This window comes from Chenopodium quinoa, unplaced genomic scaffold (assembly GCF_001683475.1).
Source record: "Chenopodium quinoa cultivar QQ74 unplaced genomic scaffold, ASM168347v1, whole genome shotgun sequence".
Lineage (NCBI taxonomy): Eukaryota > Viridiplantae > Streptophyta > Magnoliopsida > Caryophyllales > Amaranthaceae > Chenopodium > Chenopodium quinoa.
Window position 1 is genome coordinate 1537811 of NW_018743204.1, and position 22939 is coordinate 1560749.

At 32.3% G+C, this 22939-nt stretch overlaps 1 protein-coding gene and 1 long non-coding RNA gene across 16 annotated transcripts; one reads left to right on the forward strand and one right to left on the reverse strand.

Moving 5' to 3' along the window:
- The first annotated feature begins 573 nt into the window (after positions 1-573).
- Positions 574-3384, forward strand: LOC110733968. The gene is made up of 5 exons (XM_021914035.1): positions 574-580; positions 1173-1234; positions 1401-1586; positions 1854-1910; positions 2533-3384. Exons 1-5 carry the CDS (start codon positions 574-576, stop codon positions 3382-3384), a joined length of 1164 nt encoding a protein of 387 aa, XP_021769727.1.
- A 12472-nt stretch (positions 3385-15856) lies between these two features.
- Positions 15857-19319, reverse strand: LOC110733857. 15 transcript variants are annotated; one of them, XR_002513688.1, is made up of 4 exons: positions 19099-19317; positions 18908-19006; positions 17082-18824; positions 15857-16903 (listed from the first exon to the last, which is right to left on the reverse strand). It is a non-coding gene; the product is annotated as an uncharacterized LOC110733857 (long non-coding RNA). The 15 variants fall into 15 exon arrangements; XR_002513691.1 differs by having other exon boundaries at positions 17082-17505; positions 17654-17727; positions 18533-19311; XR_002513690.1 differs by having other exon boundaries at positions 15857-16163; positions 16620-16657; positions 16779-16903; positions 17082-19280.
- Positions 19320-22939: the final 3620 nt, after the last annotated feature.

Sequence of the window (22939 nt, forward strand, 5' to 3'; positions counted from 1 at the left end):
TCATCAGAGGTATTAGTTGGTACTAAGGTTAAAGGTAAAAAGGTTGAAAAAGGATTAAAGAAAAACAAAAGATTAAGCTGGAGGAGACGAAATCCAGCAACGAAGGGGAAGATTTGAAGTCTCATGTTTATGGGACATTACATAGTCGGATGTCCCTTCATCCATAGTTCAAGTTATTGAAAAATGTTCAGAAAATCAGTTGAAAGCTATTAGAGCAATAGGATTCGGGTCTATGGAGTTCTTGAAGGTGACCCAACTGCCTTTGCAGCTGGGTTTATGGTTAGTGCATCACTTTGATGCTAACACATGCTCTTTAAACATTCCAGATTCTGAACCTTTTTGTATCACTGAGGAGCATGTGCATCAAGTACTTGGGCTGCCAATGGGTGGCATAGAAATTGACAAAAATAATTTTTTCCAGAGATAAGAAAGTGATTCAGCAATGGAAGAAGCAATTCAAAAGCAACTCACTCTCTATCAAAATAGGGGAGCTGAAAGAGTTTATGAAAGAGCATAACTCAGCTGGTCTTATGTTCAAAAAGGAACTTTGTAGTGCTATGCGTTTCTACATTGATGGATGGTAAACTTTTTATTTTTATTTTGCTTATTTTTAGTTATAGTTAGCACTTAGCAGTTGTGTGCTATATATAGCAATTATATTATCTAAGTTGTTGGTCATATATGTATAGAATCAGTTACTTGAATCTATACATCATTAGATAGAGACTATTGACACTTTCAGAATAAGATATATATATATGTATTTATCTTTTGTTCTATTTATTTATATTTGATGGATTATTGTTGTTAGTCAATGATGAGATGGGTGAAAAAATTTGGAATAGGATTTGGTACATACTTCATATTAACATACTTGTCAAAAAATTTCAAGTTATATTATAAATTATTTATATCATCAGGAAAAGGTGGAGAGTCAACATCATGGTTTAAATTTTATAGGAGTTTGCTAATTTTCAATTTTGTTTGCTTATTTATATTATATTTTGTTCATTTAAATTTCCTTTTGCTCATTTTTCTTTTGTTTTGCTCATTTTTTTTTTCAAGGAAAAAAAAATGTGAATATCAATTCTGATATTCTCACATTTCTTTCTAATGTTGATAAAATAAAGGACTTGAATTGGTGCAAGTATATCCTTGATTCACTTGTGAAGGCCAAGCTTTTCTGGGAGAACGTCAAACTCGTTCTTTTCCTGGATCTTTACTGTTTCTTATGGTATTACTTTAATTTTTGTTGTTTTTTTAATGTAGTATTTTTTACTTATTTGTTGATTTTTAATTTACTAATTATTTTTTCTTACTTGTTTGTAGCTATTGTATGTATTAATTTTTATTTGTTTAATTTTAATGTACTAATTTTTTTCTATCTTACTTGTTTGTAGCTTTTATACGTTGATCAGTTTGTCATTGAGGAAGTTAGAGCCAAACGAGAAACTCCAGTTCTCAAAGGTTGGACAACCAATATGTTGTCAAGTCGTGAGAAATTGGAAATTTTTAAGGGGAGGCTTGGAGTTTTTTATAAAAACCAGAAGCTTGTTGGTCCTTCTGGCAGCAAACAACCAAAACTGGTATTTCACTTGTAACCAATACTTAGTTTTTCTATGTCTTTGGCATTGCTTGAAGAATTGAATTGGAAAAAATCTTGCTTTAAGGAAAATGATGCAATGTGGTGCTTTTATAGCACATTAATGGACCTCCTAAATCAGCAAAAAAATATTTGCTCATTTGTCAAATGAGCAATTATTTTTTGCTCATTTGATACTATGTGATTTGGATGAAAATTACACAATTATGTAATATTTTTTTTTGTTTTTTTTGTTTTTGCTTGATTTTAGGAACAATCTGATCCAATTCATACAAAAAATGAAGAGATTGAACAAGATCCGAAGAAGGTATTTATATGACTTTTCTGGAAACTTATATTAATTTGCTCATTTTTATATGACTTTGCTCAGTTTTTTGTTTTTGTTTTTTTTTTCCTAATTTTTGTTATTTTTTACTTAATTGTGAATTTGTATTGTTGTTTTGTGAATTTGGGGATTGCCGTGCGATGAAAGAGTAGGGGGTTAAAAGGTTGGGGGTGTGCGAGTTGTTATTAGCCCAATCCCTATCCTCCCTAAGATACATCTTCTGGTTAGCTTTAAACATAAATCTGATTAGCTTTAAACACCTCAGATGGTAAAACCTCCTCATTAACATGTGTAGGTGTTTGCTCATTTGATAAATGAGTAATCAACTATTTGCTCATTTGGTAAATGAGCAAAAAATTGATTGCTCATTTGACAAATGAGCATCTATGTTTTAATTTACTGCATGATAGGACTTTTAGCTATTGGGGAAATGGATTTAAGGATCCAGGTGTAGTGTTAAATGATCCTCTAATTGTTAGCAAAAGAAAACTCTAACAAGCTGATCATGATTTTGCTCTAAAGTTTGGTACTCCTTTAAGTATTCAAGATGGTCTTGGCTTCTTTCCATTATTATGAATTAATTTTTTTTTATTTTTTTTTATAGAAATGCCTTATGGAGCTTGCAACAGCATCTACAAATCTAGTCTTGGCATACATGGATTTCAGTGAAAAACATGAAACTGCTGTTAAGTATTTTCCAAACAATGAGAAGATTCAAAAGCTGAAGGAAGATGCAATGACTGTTTGTGATGAGCAGAAGATGAGCTCTAAAGCTTTGACTGAAGATATTTCTCTCTCATTTAGCCAAGATGAACAGTATTGGCAAGATCCAGCTGTAATTGAAGCTTGGGATAGGTTTTCGAAGATTTCAGGTAATGACAAGCATGCTGAATCTACAATTTATGCTAGGGTTGATCAACTGATTGAATCAGAACCAATTGATATTACTAAGATTGCTGCTGAATGTGTTGACATAGCAAGTGGTATACCTGATGTTGAAGATCCATCTGTTATCATACAGCCTAAGGTTGCTGAACATGTATTTAAAAAACTTGGAGAGTCAAGTACGAGATATAGTTTAAGAAGTTCAGTTGCCAAAGGATGTGGAACTCCTTCATTCAGCTTAGGAATCTCTTCTCAAGATGATTCTCAGGAGAAGTCCCCCAGCATTGCACCTACTGATGAACCTGTAGTTGCTCCTGTGAGTGCACAAGTTGGTGCTTCTAAATCAGTTGATGATGCTGATGCTGTGAATGCTCAAGAAGACCCAATTGCGTTTAAGAGAAAAGGAGATGCTGAAAATGAGAGTTGTATTCCAAAGAAGCGTAAAGTGCAACCATCGTTGCAAATAAGATCTCCTTTTAAGTCTCGGATTATCAACATATATACACCATTAACAGCAGTTCAGAAAGGTGTTATGGATTCATTTTTTCATGAGAAGAAAAATCGTTTGTAAGTATTTATTCAATTTTTTCAGTTCTGGAAATTTTGGCAACTGACTTTATTTTTCTTTCTTATAACAAGTCTAGCTCTATATTCTCACTTTACATATCTACGATTAAAATTATTTTAACTTCCCTAAATCTTATATGTAGTGATGAGGGTTTTTATGCAAGGGTGAGCCTGATAATGAAGTAATGCTATTTCAACTTGAAATGCTAAAAACTCAGAGCAAAATTCATGGCGATATCATTAATGCATGGTCTACTGTTCTGAATTTTAATGAGCAATATAAAGATGTCAATTCTTGTGGACGTTTCTTTTTTGGTCTTAATGCTGTTGTAAGTTCAACTCGTTCATTTTATTTTGTTTTATTTTGTTCATGTTCACTTTGCTCATTTCATATAATTTTTTTATATTTGAATGTAGATGTTGTTTTGTATTTGCAAAAACTATTATTAGTTCTTTGCTCATTTGTCAAATGAGCAAACTATTCAATGCTCATTTGTCAAATATTCTTGCTCATTTGTCAAATGAGCAAAAATTAAATACTGAACTAATTCAAGTCTCTTATTGGATACTAAATAACATAAAATCTTTTGATAAAATATTTGAAATATAGAAATAATAATATAAATTCTGACTTCCTTGGTCTGAATCAATGTATAATCAGTGTTTATGAGTTGTATTATGGTCTAATTTTGGTCCTGCACAATTCGGACTCTTATTTATGACCTGTATTATGGTCTGAATCAGTGACGAGTGAGAATTCACAGACATGCTGCATCTATAATTCTATATGGTCTTAAACCAAAGGACTTAATTCTTTATGTTTATGATGCTATCTGACAACTAACATTCTGTATGTTCTGTAATTACATAAATAATTGAATGATAGCTGCAATTAATTCTTTGCTCATTTGCCAAATGAGCATTTAATTTTTTGCTCATTTGTCAAATGAGCAAAACATTCACTTGCTCATTTGTAAAAAAAATTTCAATTTACTCATTTTATGACTTTTCTCATTTCAAATTCACTTTACTCATTTCTTATTTACTCTTTTCATTTATGTTCATCTTATTTATGTATTTTTCTTTATTTATTTTTTTAGGATTTCCTTTTTCAATACGAAAGTGATCGTGCTCAAGAAAGGAATAAAATGTTTTGTGAGGTTGTGGAGTTGGAATTCAGCAAAACAATCATCCCAAAGAAAGATATTGAGCTTTTCTTTTTCCCAGGTATTTGAAAAGGATCATTATTATCTGGTATGTTTTAACACCACCACAGACTGTGGTACAATTGAGGTTATTGATTACAGTGAAGGTCCTAGAGAAAATAAGAAATTGCTTAAAAATCTGGTATGTCTTCTGCCACTTCTTCTTCATCATTAATATCCTCATTGATGCCTGCCATGTTGTTACCAGATTCTTTATTCATGTCTCCTCTCATTATATCACTGGTACCCTAACCCTTTCAGAGGATTCTCCTCTGAATTTCTTCTTTCTCCCATAACAAGAAAATACACACACACACACTCACGCCAGAGACACACACACACACATACACAGGCACACACACACACACACACACACATACACACACACATACACACACGCTCACATACACACACACACACACACACAAGCAAAGTCTTAAATAGCTTCCTGTTAGTCTCTGTCTCTGACCTCACTTTGAATCTATTCATGGTCAGCTTGATTCTTTCGGGATATATGACATGTAAAACTTTTCTAGAGGATACTTGCAAAACTCTGTGATTTATTTTTCTACATAATGTGCATCTCTGCATTTGAACAATGTGTTTGAGAGTTTCTGATTGTATACAGGCACACACACACACATACACAGGCGCACACAAACACACACACACATACACACACAAATACACACACACGCATACACACACACATACACACGCACACATACACATACACACACACACACACACACACACACACACATACAACCTGTAATAGAATCTGAAATCAGATTCTGAAATTAGTTTTTGGAATCAGAATTGTGTAATGTGTGGGTAGGTTTGTGTGGGTAGGTGGCAGTAATGGCTCAAGATTTTGTTAGATTATTTTAGAAAAATGATTTGAGTTTAGTTGTTTATCTTGATCTTGTTCTGCTTGTTCTAACTATATTTGTTCCACCTGTTTTTGTTCTTATTTTAACTTATTTGTTCATTTTCAGAAAAGTGCATTTTCATATTTCATGAATGGTGAAGAAAGTATACAAAGTGTTGTTTTGTCAAAACAAATCAAGTCTATGGAGTCTGTTGTGGTTGATTTACCTTTGAAGTCTTCAGATGATTATCATTTGCATTGCGGTGTTGCAATGATGAGGCATATGGAAACATATATGGGTTTGCAAAAGTTGAATTCAGGTTTAAAGAAAAATAATGTAAGTCTAACCAGAAAAAGTCTAATTGCAATTTTTATAATTTGATTCTTCTGGAATGAGAAATCTGCACTTTTTAGATTAAAATTTGTGAGCAGCTTGTTGATATACATTCATGAAGCCATTACTTACCCTATACTTACTCTGAATTATTGCTTCAGTTTTTCTCTTTGCAGGACATAATCATTGACAAACTTCGTTTGAAGTATACCCTCTCAATTATTTTAAGTGAAGTAAATACTGTTAAACCTGTTAAACAAGTTGTCCAAAAGAAAAAAAAGGCTGAGGAAGCAAGTGATGCTGAAGAAAGCTAGGGGCAGCAATCCAAGAGCAATTAACGGAGAGAATTGAAGACTGAAGTTGATCAATTGTTCTTAGGATTTGTATAGTTTTTGTACAGAACAATAGAAGTGTTAGTTTTATGATGTTCTTAATAGGACAAATGTGATAAATGTTCTTAGTTGATCTAATGTTTATATGATGTTGTTAGGATTTTCTAAGTATAAATTTTGCTATGTCAATGTAATGGATATGATTTTCTATCTTATTGACTAAGTTGTTTGTCATTTGTTAAATTCTTGATTAACTATTTGAGCAACTGACTATTTGCTCATTTGCTAAATGAGCAAAGAAATGTTTTCTTATTTTTTAAATAAGTAACTAATTATTTGCTCATTTAAAAAATGAGGAAACTAATGCTTACTCATTTCACAAATGAGCAAAGAAATGGTTGTTGATTTAATGTATTATTAAAAGGAATGTTTACTCATTTGACAAATGAGTATTAACTATTTGCTCATTTGACAAATGAGTATTAACTATTTGCTCATTTGCCAAATGACCAAATAAATAATGCTAAAGCTTATATTTATATAAAAATATTAACTTTTATATTTGTATAAAAGTATCATTATACAAATATCAGCAAATATCTAGTTAATTTAGCCTCTATGATTTTGAAGATTAGGGTATGTTCTCTTTATTGAACTCATTGTATAATATCTTGGATTGGACTATTTCTGTTACCAAGGACATTACAATAGCTTTGGTATAATTTACATATGTGTGTATGATAGATAAACAGAGCTTGCAAAATATTTGCTCATTTCAACAATATTTAAAACACAAATTGCTAAATCATATATTTATATAAAAATATTAACTTTTATATTTGTATAAAAGTATCATTATACTTTGTTTGAACAATTTCTAATATCATGATGACTCAATTCACCACAACCTCTACATAATCTCTTCTTTTTCTGGTTTTGTTCTACAGCCTATTTCTTTTTCTCCCTTTAGCCTTTTTGCACTTCTACCTCTTGTTTCAACATTTGGCACATCAATCTCATCCCCTTTCTCTTTTGAAGTCTCTACATTTGATACATGAATTCCAGTCCCTTTATTCTTTGAAATTTTTGGAGGTTTGACAATTATTTCAGTTGGCACACTAGCTCCAATCAATAGCTCAATGTCTTGTCCTTTGTTGTTTGCACTTCCTGTTGTTTCATTATTCCTTGCAATCCTCTTAGCCTCCAAATCCTTTCTTATTCCTTGAAGATTTATCACAAGATCTTGAATATCTTCATCATTGCCTTCTGCCAAACTTACACAAGTGTGTATCTCTGACCATAAATCATTTAACAATTATTTTCTTGTCAATTAAATTAGCACATTGCTCCAACAGGTTTCCACCCAAGTCAAAAAATTGGTTTTTTCAGTGCCATAGTAGTCCATCTGTATAGCATATACTGCTCAGGAATGGTTTCAAACCTTTTTGCTTTCCAAACCCAAATCATATGTCTACATGGAATTCCTTGTCTATAAAACAACTTGCAAGAACATGTGGTGTCAAAGTTAGTTGGATTAAACACAACATCAAATGATCTAATCCGATTTCCTTCACTTACTTTTGCAACTTCCAATCCATTTTCTTTCTTAAATTCATCAACACCACATGAAAAACAAGCAATTTCAACCTCATATTGAAATTCATAAAAGACAGAGTTAATATATAAATGTGAGGCATGCTTTTCTATCCCTAGTGGTGTTTTGCACACAGGATATTTGTGCTTTGAATCATTATCATTCTGACCTTGAGTGTGTCTCTGGGCATCAATTGCAGCTTCATATCTCAAGTAAAACTCAACAAGTGACACATGAGGATTGATAAAGGAGCAAAAAAAGTTGTTTTCGCTTTCGGATCTTGATGTTGTACGCATTATTCCTCCAAGGAACACATCTCTGAAATACGCCGGAATCCACTTGTTCCTTATCTTGTACATATAACCTAACCACTCATGTTCTTCCAAGTGGTATTCAACCATCACCTTGTTCCACCTTTCTTCAAACTCAGCAGGTTCAATTTCAAGATGCCAAACACAAGCACATAATTTTTTTAGGAAATCAGTTTCTTCTTGCATGATTGATTTCTCCACCTTATCTGGTAACTTTTTCATTATGTTCCACATACAGAAGCGATGTTCAGTCTTGTTAAACACACTTTTAACAGCAATTTTCATTGCTGGATCTTGATCTGTAATCATACAATTCGGTTCATTTCCACCCATTGCCTTGAGAAATGATCTGAACAACCACTCAAATGACACTATATCTTCCTTTGCTATAAAACCAGCAGCAAAAGTAATGCAGCTCTTATGATGGTCAACCCCTGTAAATGGAGTAAACACCATGTTGTACCTGTTTACTACATACAGATTAAATTTTAAATGATCAAATAACTACACACACACATAAATACACAGACACACGTACTTAGACACAGACACACACACGCACACACACATATACACATACATAAACGCACTCACAATCTGTGATAGAATCTGAATTCAGATTATGAAATCAGAATTGTCATCAGCTACTGAAATGATTCAATGCTCATTTGACAAATGGGCAAATAATTGATTGTTCATTTGTCAAATGAGATTATAACTCAATGCTAATTTGTGAAATAAGCAAATAATTGAATGCACATTTCTGAAATGAGCAAATAAGTCAATGCTCATTTTTGAAATAAACAAACAGTTATACTAAGTTCATTTAAAACAAAGTTATTAATTTAAGCTATAGTTATAACATAAAAATGATTTGTGATTTTTATGAATTACCTATTGGTTTGGTATGTGGTATCAAAGGATACCATATCACCAAATAGAGCGTAACTCTTTTTACAAAGGGGATCAGCCCATAATGCTCTACAAAGGCAATAATCATCATCCATCTCAAAATCAAAGAAAAAAGCGCTCCACATTAACTTTTTGTTGGTAAAGTTATCCACGAACATTTGAGCATCACTTCCTTGAATGTATGCTTTCAAATCTCTATGAAATTTTTGAAATCTTGCTTAGATGCACCGATGTTATCATATCCTCCAACAATTTCCTTCATCATTCGAAAAGTTGTAACAGGACCAATATTCACCTATTTAAAGAACAAAACAGTTTGTCAAATGAGCAAATAATTTAATGCTCATTTTTCAAATGAGCATACTACTTTTATTAGAACATACAGAGAATTCATGAACCATAAGAGGCTTTGAAAGTCGTACCTTAAAATTATTCACAATTATTTTTTTGTGCAATATGTTCATTTTTCTTCCTTCTTTTTGGAAGAGATTGCAACTAGGTGTATAAAGTGGATGAGTATGTCCTCATGAAATTGTGACACTATGAATTTGTTATCATCACAATGCTTTATGATAATATGTGCCTTGCACCCAACACGAGTAACGAGTATCTTCCTTTTGATTGAAGTTTTTTCTTCATTGCTTTCTCCTTCGTTGTTATTTAAATCTTTTTCAACAGTAAGCTTTCTTTTCTCTTTTTATCCTTCTTTATTGCATAAGATATACTGTGATTTCAATTCTTTGCTTCTTCTTTGCCTTTTAGTTGTAGATTTTCTTGTGTTGAATCCAGCAGCAAATGCGTATCTTTTATAAAATTCAAGGCCCTCTTCAAGATTATTAAACTTCATCCCTATAGCTGGTTTCAACTCATTGGGGCATATTGGAAGCCATTCTTTTGTTCCTCCAGGAGTGAGCAAAGGTGCTACTTTAGGAGAAACTACTATTGTAGGAGTAGTTGCCACATTTGTGATGGTACTAGAATGACTGTCAAGTTCTTCATTGTTGCTCATCATTTCTGAAATCAGATTCAGAATTCAGAATTGCAAACAGAAAGATGAGGGGGTGGGGGAATAGGTTTGTATAAGTAAGTGTAAGAAGGGAATGTGGTTGGTGTGCAGGAAATAGACCAAGAAGAAGGGGGGTGGGGCTTGTGTGCAGGCAAGAAAACCAAGGAACTCAATGATTTGATATCAGAAATGATGATTTGAAAAGGAGTAAAACTTGATAATGCTACCCCTCAATATGTTTTGCAAAACCTAGCATATATAGCATTCAGTATAGCATAGTATAGCATATTTGCCAGCAAAAACCATACATTCTTAGACACACACACACACACACACTTTAACACATGCACTCTTACACTCACTTACACACACACACACATACACACAGTAATTTCAGATTATCACAGCACACAGAAGTGCTCAATCTAAGAAGCACAACCACTTGCTCATTTGATAAATGAGAAACTAAATATTTGCTCATTAGCTACAGCTACCTCTTTCACTTTCACTACTTCTGCAACTCATGTTAATGAGCTGAATCCCATTTCTCACCCTCTTTCTTACACTGTACAATTACCACCACCACCAAACTCTATCTCCTTCCTCTGCCCCTGTCCCTGTACCTTACCACCACCAATATCACCACCACAACCTGTCGCACTCTCACTCCCTCGCCGCCACCCTATCCCCTGCACCCTACCACCACCATAATTACCAACTTATTTTTCTCATTTTCTCCTTTTTATATTTGCTCAATTTAATTATGTTTGCTCATTATATGTTTTTTATATTATTACAAATATTTAGGTTTGCTCATTTTCAATTCATTTGCTCATTTTAAATTTGATTGCAAATTTTCAATTTCTATCAAATTAATTAAACCTAAATTTTTGATTTAATTCAAAATATTTCAAAGAAGTAAATTCAATCAAATCCATAATTGATGCAATTAAACAAGCAATTCAATGAGAACAGAACAAACCTCAAAAATTGAAAATTCTCATGCAATTAACATGCAATTCAATAGCCTGGTGATTGATGCAATTAAATATGCAAATTAATAAGAACAGAACAAACTAAAAAATAAAAAATTATCATCCAATTAACATGCAATTCACCTAGCGAATTTGATTTGTAGCAGCGATGGAAATGCGATTAGTAATTGATGATTTGTAGCGCAAGGCGAGCAAGGTCGGTGTGAACTTGCTTATGATTAATTTGATGAAGCAATTGATGAAGCAATTTGAAGCAATGAGAAACAACGTTACTGATTAGCCGCCATTGATGAAGCTTCGTGGTGGAGAGAGAAGTTAGTTAGCTAGGTGGAGAGAGATGACAGTTAGGTGGTGTATTTACTGATTTTTCCATTACTATGCGCTTTTTCATCCGTTAGATCTATTTAGTTCAAGGGCCCAGATTTGGTCTCATATAAGAGATGGTCTCATATAGGGGGATGGTCTCACCGGATCCCGACCCTGTATATATATATATATATGTATGTATATGTATATATATATATACATATATATACATATATATACATATATATATATATACATATAATATATATATACATATATATACATATACATATACATATAAATATATAATATACATATACATATACATATAAATACATATATATAAATATATATATAATAAAAATATATATAAATATATATATATATACATATATATATATACATATATATATATACATATATATATATACATATATATATATATGAGATTATGTGAAACCAAGTGAATAATAGGAATTAGAAACTGATCTGAGTTGTCCATCGAGTTTCATCGAATGTTCTACACTTCACCCGCTTCATTAAGGGTATTTTCATAAATTCGCAGGGAGAATGACCTTCGCTCTAACTTTGTCGTAGGTTTTTTTTCTTTCTCTCTATTCTTCTTACTTTCTCTCTCTACCTTCGAACTCTCTGAAAGGCGATTTTGCTCTTCAATTTCGCTCTTTGATTTCATCGATTTTATTCATAAAGATTTTGAAATTGTTCGATTCTTCCTCTACGTTCTTGTTTTTGTTGTTATTCGATCATTCTGGAGAGCTAATTTTTTCAAATTCTTATGTTTTATGTATTTTTTTCTTGAGTTTCCTATAAATTAGGGTTTTCCCTTTGTTTTTAGTTTTTACAATTTCATGATTTTGTAGGTTGTTGTTGTTTACTCAATTTAATTATTAGTGTTTTTGGTTCGGTTAAGGTTTTCGGCTGGATTATGTGTTGAAGCTTGCCTTTAAATGTTCATGAAATTGTCTTAATCAAGCAGTAGATCTTATTGCTAGAGCTTATTTGGCTATGGTGTTATCAAGTGGTGTTTTGATTATTTGATGCATTTTTTTATTTTCGATTCTACTTTTTATAGTTTTCTATTTACTTAAAAATTCTATAAATATTTCATTTGCTCAATTTTTATTGTTTTTCTTTTACTATTAGTGATGTTTTATATACTTTTTGAATAGATTCATCTACTTTTGAGGATGATGCCTGAAACAGTTGGGTTGTCTTCTCCTGATGTTAAAGATGGATATGTTAATGTAAGCATTTTTAAAAATTCCTTCTCATCATGTACTTCCTAGGACAATTTATAATTCTAAAGGTGGTAAAAAGTTTATTCCTGGTTGTTATATGGAAAAGAATTCTGTTTTTGGAATGAAATTTGATTGTATTCAAGATGGAATTGATTGTTATTCTAAGTATGCTAGTGAATGTGGATTTTAAATCCGTAGTAGTACTAGCTAGCAAGGTAGAAAAGAAGTTGATTGGTTTTGATGGCGAAAAGGGAGTTATAGTTAATAATTTTTGTTATGTAACAAAGAAGGTTTTGTCACTGATAATAAGAAAGGTCAAAAAGATGTTGAAGGTGCTGATTTTAGGAAAAAGACAGTCAAGAGAATTGATTGTCCTGCTAGGATCAAGTTTAGGTATTGTGATGGTAGAAAGTATATGGTTTATTTCTTTTATGAAATTTATTGTCATCCCTTTTCAACTCCTAGTACCAGAATGTAATACCTTGGAAATTTCCTCCTTTTAAAATACTCTTTTTACTCTAAATAAAACGCATTTTTGGAAATAACCAAAATATTATCGCCACCGTAATAACGGTTATGGCTATTTTCAAAGTCACACAGCGGAAGTCTAAAACTAAGAACAAACTTTTTAAAATAAAACTTGAGTTCACAACCTCAAAAAATAAGTAAAATAAAATGTCCACAAGTTGGAACCAATATAAACATGGCCCTTTTAAAACCAACTTAAAACAAAACATATCAACGTTAGTCCACAAATAATAAATTAACAATTCAAAATATCAAACTAAGAAACATAACAAGTAACTCTCTGTACTCTATCCCATCATGCTCCTCATGCTTCAAGTACATGTTATTTCCTCTTTATTTAACCCTCTACTCACCATATAAATGGGTCATAGTAGGTCCAATCTAAAGGAAAGAAAAACACAAACACAAACACAAATTTACGAATCAGCAAAAGCTGAGTACATATTCATCACACTAACATGAATATCCTAGCAATAAATAATTAAAACATTCTTGCCATACAATTCACAAGTCAACTTACCTTTGAATCATAACTAACAATATTAATTATTAAACAATAGTTTTGGATCACGCATCGAATGGGTTTCCTTCCTTAAAAATAGCCCATTTAAATATTGAGCTTCCAATTAGGGAGATACCCCAGTTGGCACCTACTATCTCACTTTATGACAGAATTCCAGAGCATTAATAATAAAAGAAAGTACAACATCCTGTACCCTTGTAGAAGCTATGATCAAATATAAAGTCACATAACTCCCCCATGTGTTCATACTCAAGGTATATTCCTTCTAAGAATTTTGGTGCGTATCCTCTTACACTTTACGTAATTTATCAATTAAACTTGTGATGACTCCAACCAATTAATCAAGAACAAACATAACAACAATCAACACATACTTCCATTTCATTCTTGAATTAATTAGTGAGCACATACAATTTATTTTAATTAAGGTTCCTTACCTAGTTTTGTGCACAAATTTGCACTATTACTACCTTGGTGCATAAGATGCACTAATAAACTTCCTTGACTCAATCTTAACTTATATGAGTGAGTAAATAAATAACTATCTTCTTGACTCAACTCCAATAATATATGGGTGAGAAATAAATTCATGAATCATGATCAATAATTCTAACTTTAGCTCTTTTAAACATACATAAGCAAGGCTTATTAAATTCATGCTTCCTTGATACTTGAAAATAAACATACTTCAATGTTTCATACATATTCAACTTGTATCATGCCTCAAATAACATGTTCACATGCTTGCATAATAATTCATGATCAACGAACATCAATTCCAAGCATATAATCAACCAAACATGCTACTAATTCATCACTTGAAACATACTTTACAATCCTAGCATGATACAACGCATACATAAATGTTTTTAGGCACATACGTACCTTGCATAGTGCCTAAACTCGGCCACACTCGCTAGAAATCACCTAACTCAAAGCTCCCTACAAATAAAAATACATAACTATAATTAATCCACTATTCTCACAAATTTCCAGCAACTAATATACTTTAATCCTCACTAATTAACCCAATTTAATGGTTTAAAAGCCTTAAAACCTTTCTTTAATAACTACTACAAATCCTGTCCTTTTGAGACGCTTTTTTCCATTATTTACGGCATTGAAAAGCGTCGCTATTTTTTTTTCTCGACGCTGTATAAAAGCGTCGAGAAAAAGTGAGTTGAGAAATTCGTGACGCCTTTTCGTCACAAATCTCGACACCCTTTTATGTCCCAATAATTTGTGACGCCTTTAACTGTCTTCAATATCGACACTTATTAATGTTTAATAAAATATGCTAATCGTCAAAAATATCGGTATTCAAGCCCCACAACCACATTTCTAAACACTTTTTCCTATCTATATTGTCGACGTTGTTTTTAATCCCAAAATCAATTGAGACGCTTTTTGATGTCCACACAAAAATAGTGGCGGGAAATTTTGAAATTGGTTAAAGTATAATTTCTTGACAAGAAAAAGCGTCTAGAATTTTTTTTACTGTTTTTTTTATATAATTTAAATACATTTTTTTTTCAAATATTTTTTTTAGTAAATAAATAAATTTATATTGCCAAGGAAATTTGCAAAGCAGTAAAAAAATATTCTTTACAAAACCAACCACCAAAGCAAAAGAATACCAAAACCAACATCAACAAGTATCCAAAACAACCGACAAATTAAAAAAAAAAAAAAACCAACAAGGCAACAAAGGCAGCAGCTAAACTAAGCAACAACTTAAAAGCAGCAAGAAAGGCTTCAAGCACACCAAGTAGAGAAACCAGCAAGGAAGCAGCTGCAAAATATCACCCAAGCTCAAGACGGTAGCTGCCAACAGGGAAGATCAGACGAGCAGCAGCCAACATTAAAAGCCAGCAACAGCAAAACCACAAGGCAGCAGCAGCCAAACTAGTAGAGAGGAAGGCAGCAGGCATGAGGGTCAGCAGCCAGCACAACAACCAGAACAGAAGAACAACAACTCAGACTAAGCAACTTCAGAAGAACCCAGGCATCAGTAGCCAGCAGGCAAAGCAAGGGTAGGAAGTAGGCGAAAGGAAGGAAGCAGGCGAAGGGCAGGAACAACAGTCCATATTTTAGTCAGCAAGTAGCAAATCTCAGAAAAATAGGCACATCAGCCAGCAAATTAACAGGAAGCTTAACACTAGGCAGACAGCAACAGACCAAGCCACTGCCAAAAGGTAGTAGCAAAAGAAACAGGAAATAACAACAAAATAGCAGCAGCAACCAAAGGGCAAACGAAATGCTGAGTATAATAGGCTCAGCCACGTGAACAACACCAAGCACACTACCAACAAGGTATAAAACATATATAAAATTAATAAAGTTTCTATCAAAATTAACGAACAAAAAAGAGTTGAAATCCAATCCCTGGCCTACATACTATCACTGATGGATGTTTAAAAAAAACCTAGCTATGTCTTAAATATCATAATTATTATTACATATATCAACTGCCAACTAAATTAAAAAGTTAGATTGAAGCCTACATAAGTTAACTACTATCTAACTAACTATAAACAAATGAAGGTGCATAGTAGGCTAATTTCCAGCTTCAGTAGGTTTCCTTTGTTCTCATGTTGCATTCATAACCTTAAAAAAAAAAGAAAAATGAATAAGTATATAATATTTAATTGTTAGAAGAAATACAGGGGTAAAAAAATTATCTAAAGGAATGCAATGGTATAAGTGTTATTTTTGATGAGTTTGGTACTTGAAAAACATTTCTAAGAAAAAATGATGAAATAAATGGCAAAGTAAAATTTTTCATAAAAAATAGAGTATGATGATGGAGAAAGCACAAAAACAAGATACAACTTGGGCAGCAAGCATGCAAAGGCCTGTGAAGTTTAGAAGGCCACATTGCCATTGCACACTTTTTCCACACATGCAAAAATCTAAGACACACGTACACTACCATACATAAACCAAATACGCACACATATTTTTTCACCAACACAAAAAGTCATGAGCATCATCAAGTGGCAGCACAAAAGCTAAGACGTATGTAAGATATCAGTTACCAACAAATATAAACACTAAAGTTACCAACAAATTGTTTGACGCGAGTAGGAATACCAGCCCTCCTAATCATAAGAACAAGGAAAGAAATAGTCAGCTTAAGCTCGGTCTCATCTGTACCATTAGACAGTGCATATGCACCAAAATCTTAAACATTACAAATAAGAATAGATATAGAAGATTGACCTGGAGTCATGGGAACATTGTCACCATTGTTTTTCTGCAAATAAGCGCAAACAAAGAAATCTGCTTTGGCTTTGTATTGCTTCAGAGTGTCACTATATGCTCGACTATCTCCATCCAAGAAAAACCTATAAAATACAAGTTTGTGCTGCATTTAATTTTCAGTTCTTACATATAATAAGCAAGTGAACATTACCTAACAGGTTGATGATCTTATGAAATTTCGTTAATATGCAAAACTCCAAAGAATTATGACAGGGTAGTGTTGCTTCAAAATATATAATCAAAAATTTTCAATGTAATTACCTTTGTTAGAAGGATCTATACACTAGCATACTTGTTATCCCAAGAGAACATCTTGACTGAATTACCAGCTCCACCTAAATTGGCTGCACTGTAAGATGCATGCTGCAAGTAGTAGTCATTATTTGTGGCTCTGTACAATCAAGTAGTTGCCCACAAGAGCTCATCCTTCAAATCAGGAGAACCATTTTAGTGTTAAACTAATGTAAAACTAATAGTTTATAGAAAATATAATCCATATTCTATAATAGAAATGTTCAACAATAATACATATTATTACATAATAAAACTATTAACTAATCACCCAATACAACAATACTCAATATTAGGAACTATGAGATTATAACCAACATTTATTTTGGTGATGACTTGCATTTGCAGATCCATTTTCCTCCCCATAAGGCTTATGGGCCTTTCTTGCACTATCCTGAAAACTTTGACTATAAGTTTAAAGCTCTATATGGGTAACATTGGGAGAAGATATATACAATATCTTGATCTTAGAAGATATCTAGAGCTCTTTGCCTTTTGATAGAGTTTTGAAAACTGCATTTTATAAAAATTAAATAAAATACCTATCGATTCAGGGGCATGTAATTAGTACCAGGAAGTTCCAGTTTGGGATGCTGAGAATCACCATTGCTGCAATCTACATGTTAAACCAAATAATTTTATAAAAAAAAGGCGAAGGAGCAGCAATTTGTTTTTTCTTTACTGTGTAACTAAGGATAAAACAAATGAGAGATAGAAACAAATGTGCAGAAAAAGCAGTAGAAAATCATCCATTCAAAACAATAAAGAAACAAAAGCAGCTCCTACTTTTCATTGCTAACAGAGATAGATTAACCAATACAAATCAGAATGGAAAAAGTTGCTGGATAATATCTACAGATTTGTATATACAAAACCACAATAGACAACATAAATGTGAGAAAAAGACCTCGTAAAGAAAAAAATAATTCTCTCTAGTTTTAATTTTGACAGCCAAAAAAAGACTTTGATAACGATTTATATAGTGTATAAACAACACTGAATCGAAATACTAGAATTTCATCATGCTTGTTCTTTCTACAATTTTGATGGAAACCAATCACCAAAATATATATATATATATTTTTTATCTATTAACAGTTTAAACCTCAATTTGTAGAAAAGTTTCACTGCAAAACCCTAGTTGGGCAACAACAACAGTAGAGCATAATTTACTAGTTTGTGACAAAAATAAATGAAAATGCAAAATCTAACCCAAAAAAAAATCTAAATTGCAACAACAATGCTTCAAAACCACCAAATATACTCAACAAAAAAATATAATCCAGAAAATTTCTACCATATTAACCAAAACATAAAACCTAGAGAATTCAACTAAAATTTCAAACTCAATATACACTTAAAAATCAACAAAATTACAGAAAACAATTCAAATAAAATAACTAAAAATTCGAGGAAAAAACCTCTGCGGCTAGGTATTTGCTTCTGCTTCGATCTACTGCTTTGACCATAGGAGATTACACATCAAGCTAATTTAACATTTAAAAATATATAAACATATTTCGGTTTCAGCAATGTTAGAGACGAACAAAAATTTAGAACCCTAATTACACAATTCAGACGAAAACAAATTTAGTAGAATAACTTACACCGTGGCCGGATTAGCATCACCGTTTACCATGGCCTGAGCGCAGTCGTTCGTCGCAAATGTCAGTGGTGTGGTGGTGGAAACCGATTGAGAGAGTTTGAGAATGACTTTAAAGGTAAATGTCAGAGTGAAATTAAACCCTTAAGTTGTAAAATTGATATTCGGTGATTTTAATGGTAAAACATCATACCTCAGAAGCTAGTTCAATAGAGGAGAGAAAGCTTCGGAAGCCGCTTCAATGGAAAATTTAGAGTGGACAATACTCTGACATTGATGCCTCATAAGCAACCTAATTTGAGTGATATATCAACCAAAAACTACGAAATTGATGCCAATAACAAGGAGATTACGGAAAATTGATGACAAGAGCGAGGGGATTACCAATAATTTAAGATTATACTGAAGAGAGGAACGAAAAATCAACAATTTCAAGCGGTTTAAGAGATCAGATGAGATCGATCGTAACCATAGAAAAGTTAGGGTTTAATTGTGGGAAAGTAGTGCTGATGAGAACTAAAGGTTGTGGGCTGTAGAATTGTGCTGATGAAAAAGCTCGCTTATTTTTTCCCTAAAATTTTGAAGTCTCGGGATGGATTTTAGTCACGTGCAGTAAGGCATGTTAATTTACGACGCTTTTTTGTGTCAAGACCCAATTGTGACGTAGAAAAGCATCGAAAAAACACATAAACTAAATTTTATGCTAACGCTTGTTACCTGGCGTCGAGCAAACATCGTCTAGAAACTAAGGGATTTGTAGTAGTACTTTAAATCCTTTCAAAAAAAAACTTAATTTTCATGACTTAAATAAAATTCCAACATACTTATTTAATATAAAACATCACTAATAGACTAGGAAATCATATTTAAATCATCAAGAACCTTTTTTTCCTTTTATGGGTAATCAAACCCTAACATAATTATTAAAAGGAAAATGATAAACATAGCCCTAAGAAAGAAAATATTGAAAATAAAGTAACATTAATTACATCGATCTGCGCGTGATTTTGTCATGAATTCCCAACTTATTTCCATTTTAGGAAATATATTTAATGCTTATATATAGCCCTAAGGACTACATATATCATTACCCTAATTAAAAAGCAGTGTGTATAATTAAAGTCTAGCATTATTTGAGGGCTTAAAACTCATTAAAAACATGTTCTAATCATTAATTTGACAACCACAACAACCTAGGATCAAACCCTAATCATAAACATTAAATTCCCAAATTCTAGGGTTTTTAAATTAGGGGTTTTTTATTAAATTAAAATCTGAAAATTATAGGAATAAATTAACAACATCAACATCAAAATATAATCAAAATCATGCCTTATATTAATTAAGACAACTTAGACATTAAATTAGGAGAAAAGAGTTTTTTTTTTCCTTTAAATACCGAACCGCCAAAAACAGGAGAGAAAAGAAGGCGCACGGTGACGGCTGGTGGTCACCGTTGCTACTGCTAGCCACCGGTGGTCGCCGATGGTCAGTGGTGGCACCGGTGGTCGTCGGTGGTGCGTGGAGAAGAGGAGATAATGGCGTAGGAAAGAGAAGAGAAAAAGAAAGGAGAAAAAAGGAGAGAGAAAAATAAGAGGAAAAATTTGGGGTCTTGTAATCTGACAATTTGATTCTTGTGTGTGAAATTCTTGAGGTTTTGGGGTATTTATATCACCTTTTAAAAAATAAAAACACTTATTTACAAAATTGCCATTACTAATCATACTCCTCATTGAATTCTCCTTTGAGACCAACTTGTTGGGCTCTTAAGAACACTTTGATTCCCAACAAGTTAATCCAACACTTTAATTGATGTTGACCCAAATTAAAACACTTTAGTGCCCCAATTAAAAAATCATATTATTTTATACACACTTATTTTATTTTTAAATAATTAATTCATTTAAAATGAAATGAATCATTTTAATTCATAAATAAAATAAATAATTAATATATATAAAATATTATAAAAATACGGAGTATTACACAGCCAGCTCACTAAACAAGATGATGGCTTAACTTATGTTCATAGGAAATTTATATTTGATAATTCAAAGTTGAATATTGGTGCTGTGATGTCATATAGGATGATGAAAGAATATTATGGAGGATATAAACATGTGAGAGGCACTAAAAATCAATTTAAAATTTTTTATCGTGACTTGAAAGTTTATACTTCTGATGCGGATTAGGCTATGTTTATACAAAATCTTGAACAGAAAGTCAAAAACAGTAATGGTGGTTATTATTTGGACTATTATGTTGATGCAACTTGGCATCTAGCACGAGTTATTTGGGCTGATCCTATTGGTAGAAAAGACTTTCAGTTGTTTGGGGATTCTATTTCTTTTGATACCACATAAGATACAAATAAATATGTTTTAGTGTTCTGCCCTTTTACTAGAGTTGACCATCATAAACGACGTGTCACATTTGTGCAGCCTTGTTATCTAAAAAAGATGAGGAATCCTTTGTCTGGCTTTTTCATACTTTTTTTTTGAAGTGTATGGGAAATAAGTCGTTTTGCTTTATTACTAACCAAGACCCTGCAATGGGTATTGCAATACAGAAAGTTTTTACCAAAACCAAACATCGATTATGTATGTGGCCCATCACGAGGAAAGTGGTTGAGAAAGTGGGTACAAATCTCTGTAATGAAACCGACTTTTTGAAAGAACTTTGTGTTGTTATTTGGGACAGGGAAATTGAACCTAATGTGTTTGTTGATGGTTGGAATACTGTGATGGAACAATTTAATTTGGTAAATCATGAATGGTTTGCTTCTATGTTCAAGATTAAGCATCTATATCTATTTTAGGGATTTATTTATGGGTGGTTTGTTAAGATCTACCTCTAGATCTGAGGGTGAAAACAACTTTTTTTGTAATTTCATAAACCCTCATGTTTCTTGTGTTGAGTTTTTACTTCGGTACGAAACAACCTTAGATGGATAGAGGCATGAACAACATGAATAAAATAGATTGAACAATGATTTGCCTCAACTGATGATCACTACATTAATATTAGAGAAGCATGGTTCTTTAGTTTACACCCGTTCTGTTTTCTATGAATTTCAACAAGTATGTGAGGCTTCTTGTTTTTCTTGTGGTGTTGAGAGTTGTAATTCTAATTATGGTGATGGAGTTGACTTTACTATTGTTGTAGATAATGAACATCAAAGGAATTTTGATGTTACTTTTGATTTATCTACACTAGACTGTACTTGTACTTGCAAGATGTTTAAGAGTCAGGGTGTTCTATGCAGACATATAGTATTTATAATGAAAAGTAAAACTGTATCTGAAATTCCTGAATGTTATGTTTTGAATCGTTGGAGGAAAGATGTTAAGAAGAAACCTACATTAGTCAATGAGGCTTCTAACTTTGACAAAAAAAAAGCAATTACTCTCTGTTGTGTGGTCGAAAATGTTCTCCTGTGTTAGTCTAAGAGAGGGTTGTGAGGTTGATCTGTCTAATTTTGTTAAGCACTTGTCTTCATTTGAGGAAGAGATTATGAAAAAGAAAAATGGTGAAGGTGTAAGTTACAAAGAAAGCAAAGAAGCTGATATTCAGCTCTTTGTTGGATCTAATGCTGTCAATGTAGACATCTTGCCTCCAAACAATGCCTTAACAAAGGATCTGCTAGAAGTTCTAAACGCTTGAAAAGTTCCAAAGAAATAACCTCTGAAGAAAAATCCAAAAAGGGAAGGACTTTGTAGATATTGTGGGCAATCTGGTGTTTCACATTATGGTAGCTTAGAAACTGTCCAAACAAGTAGTTTTTAAGGTATTCTATTTTTGTTTCCGTTTCATTTACTTTTCAATTGATTTACTTTTTTATTTGTTTTTTATTTACTTTTTGTGATATTTTTTACTCTGTACACTTATGTAGGTACCACTGTACTTAGAATTTTCATGACGATTTATAGCTATTGAAGATCAAGATGGATTACAAATTAAAGAAAGAATCATTTTTTTTTATTATTTAATACTTTTGTCAAACTGCAATTCATATAATATTTAGTTTATTTAAATGAATGGTTTAACTTAGTGTTTTACATTAAGATCTCCACAACTTAATTAAAACACACAAACAGGGAAATCAAAGCCAATCTCCAATATGCCTGATTCTCATTGCATCAACGTGCTTGTTGTGTTTCACTTGAGGCAAAGGTTTAGTAATTGGATCGGTTACATTTTTTTCCGTTCCAATATAGCAAATTCT

Coding starts and splice junctions, on each gene's coding strand:
- LOC110733968 (XM_021914035.1), top strand. Junction 1,235..1,400: donor GATCTTTACTGTTTCTTATG/GTATTACTTTAA, acceptor ACTTGTTTGTAG/CTTTTATACGTTGATCAGTT. Junction 1,587..1,853: donor GCAGCAAACAACCAAAACTG/GTATTTCACTTG, acceptor GCTTGATTTTAG/GAACAATCTGATCCAATTCA.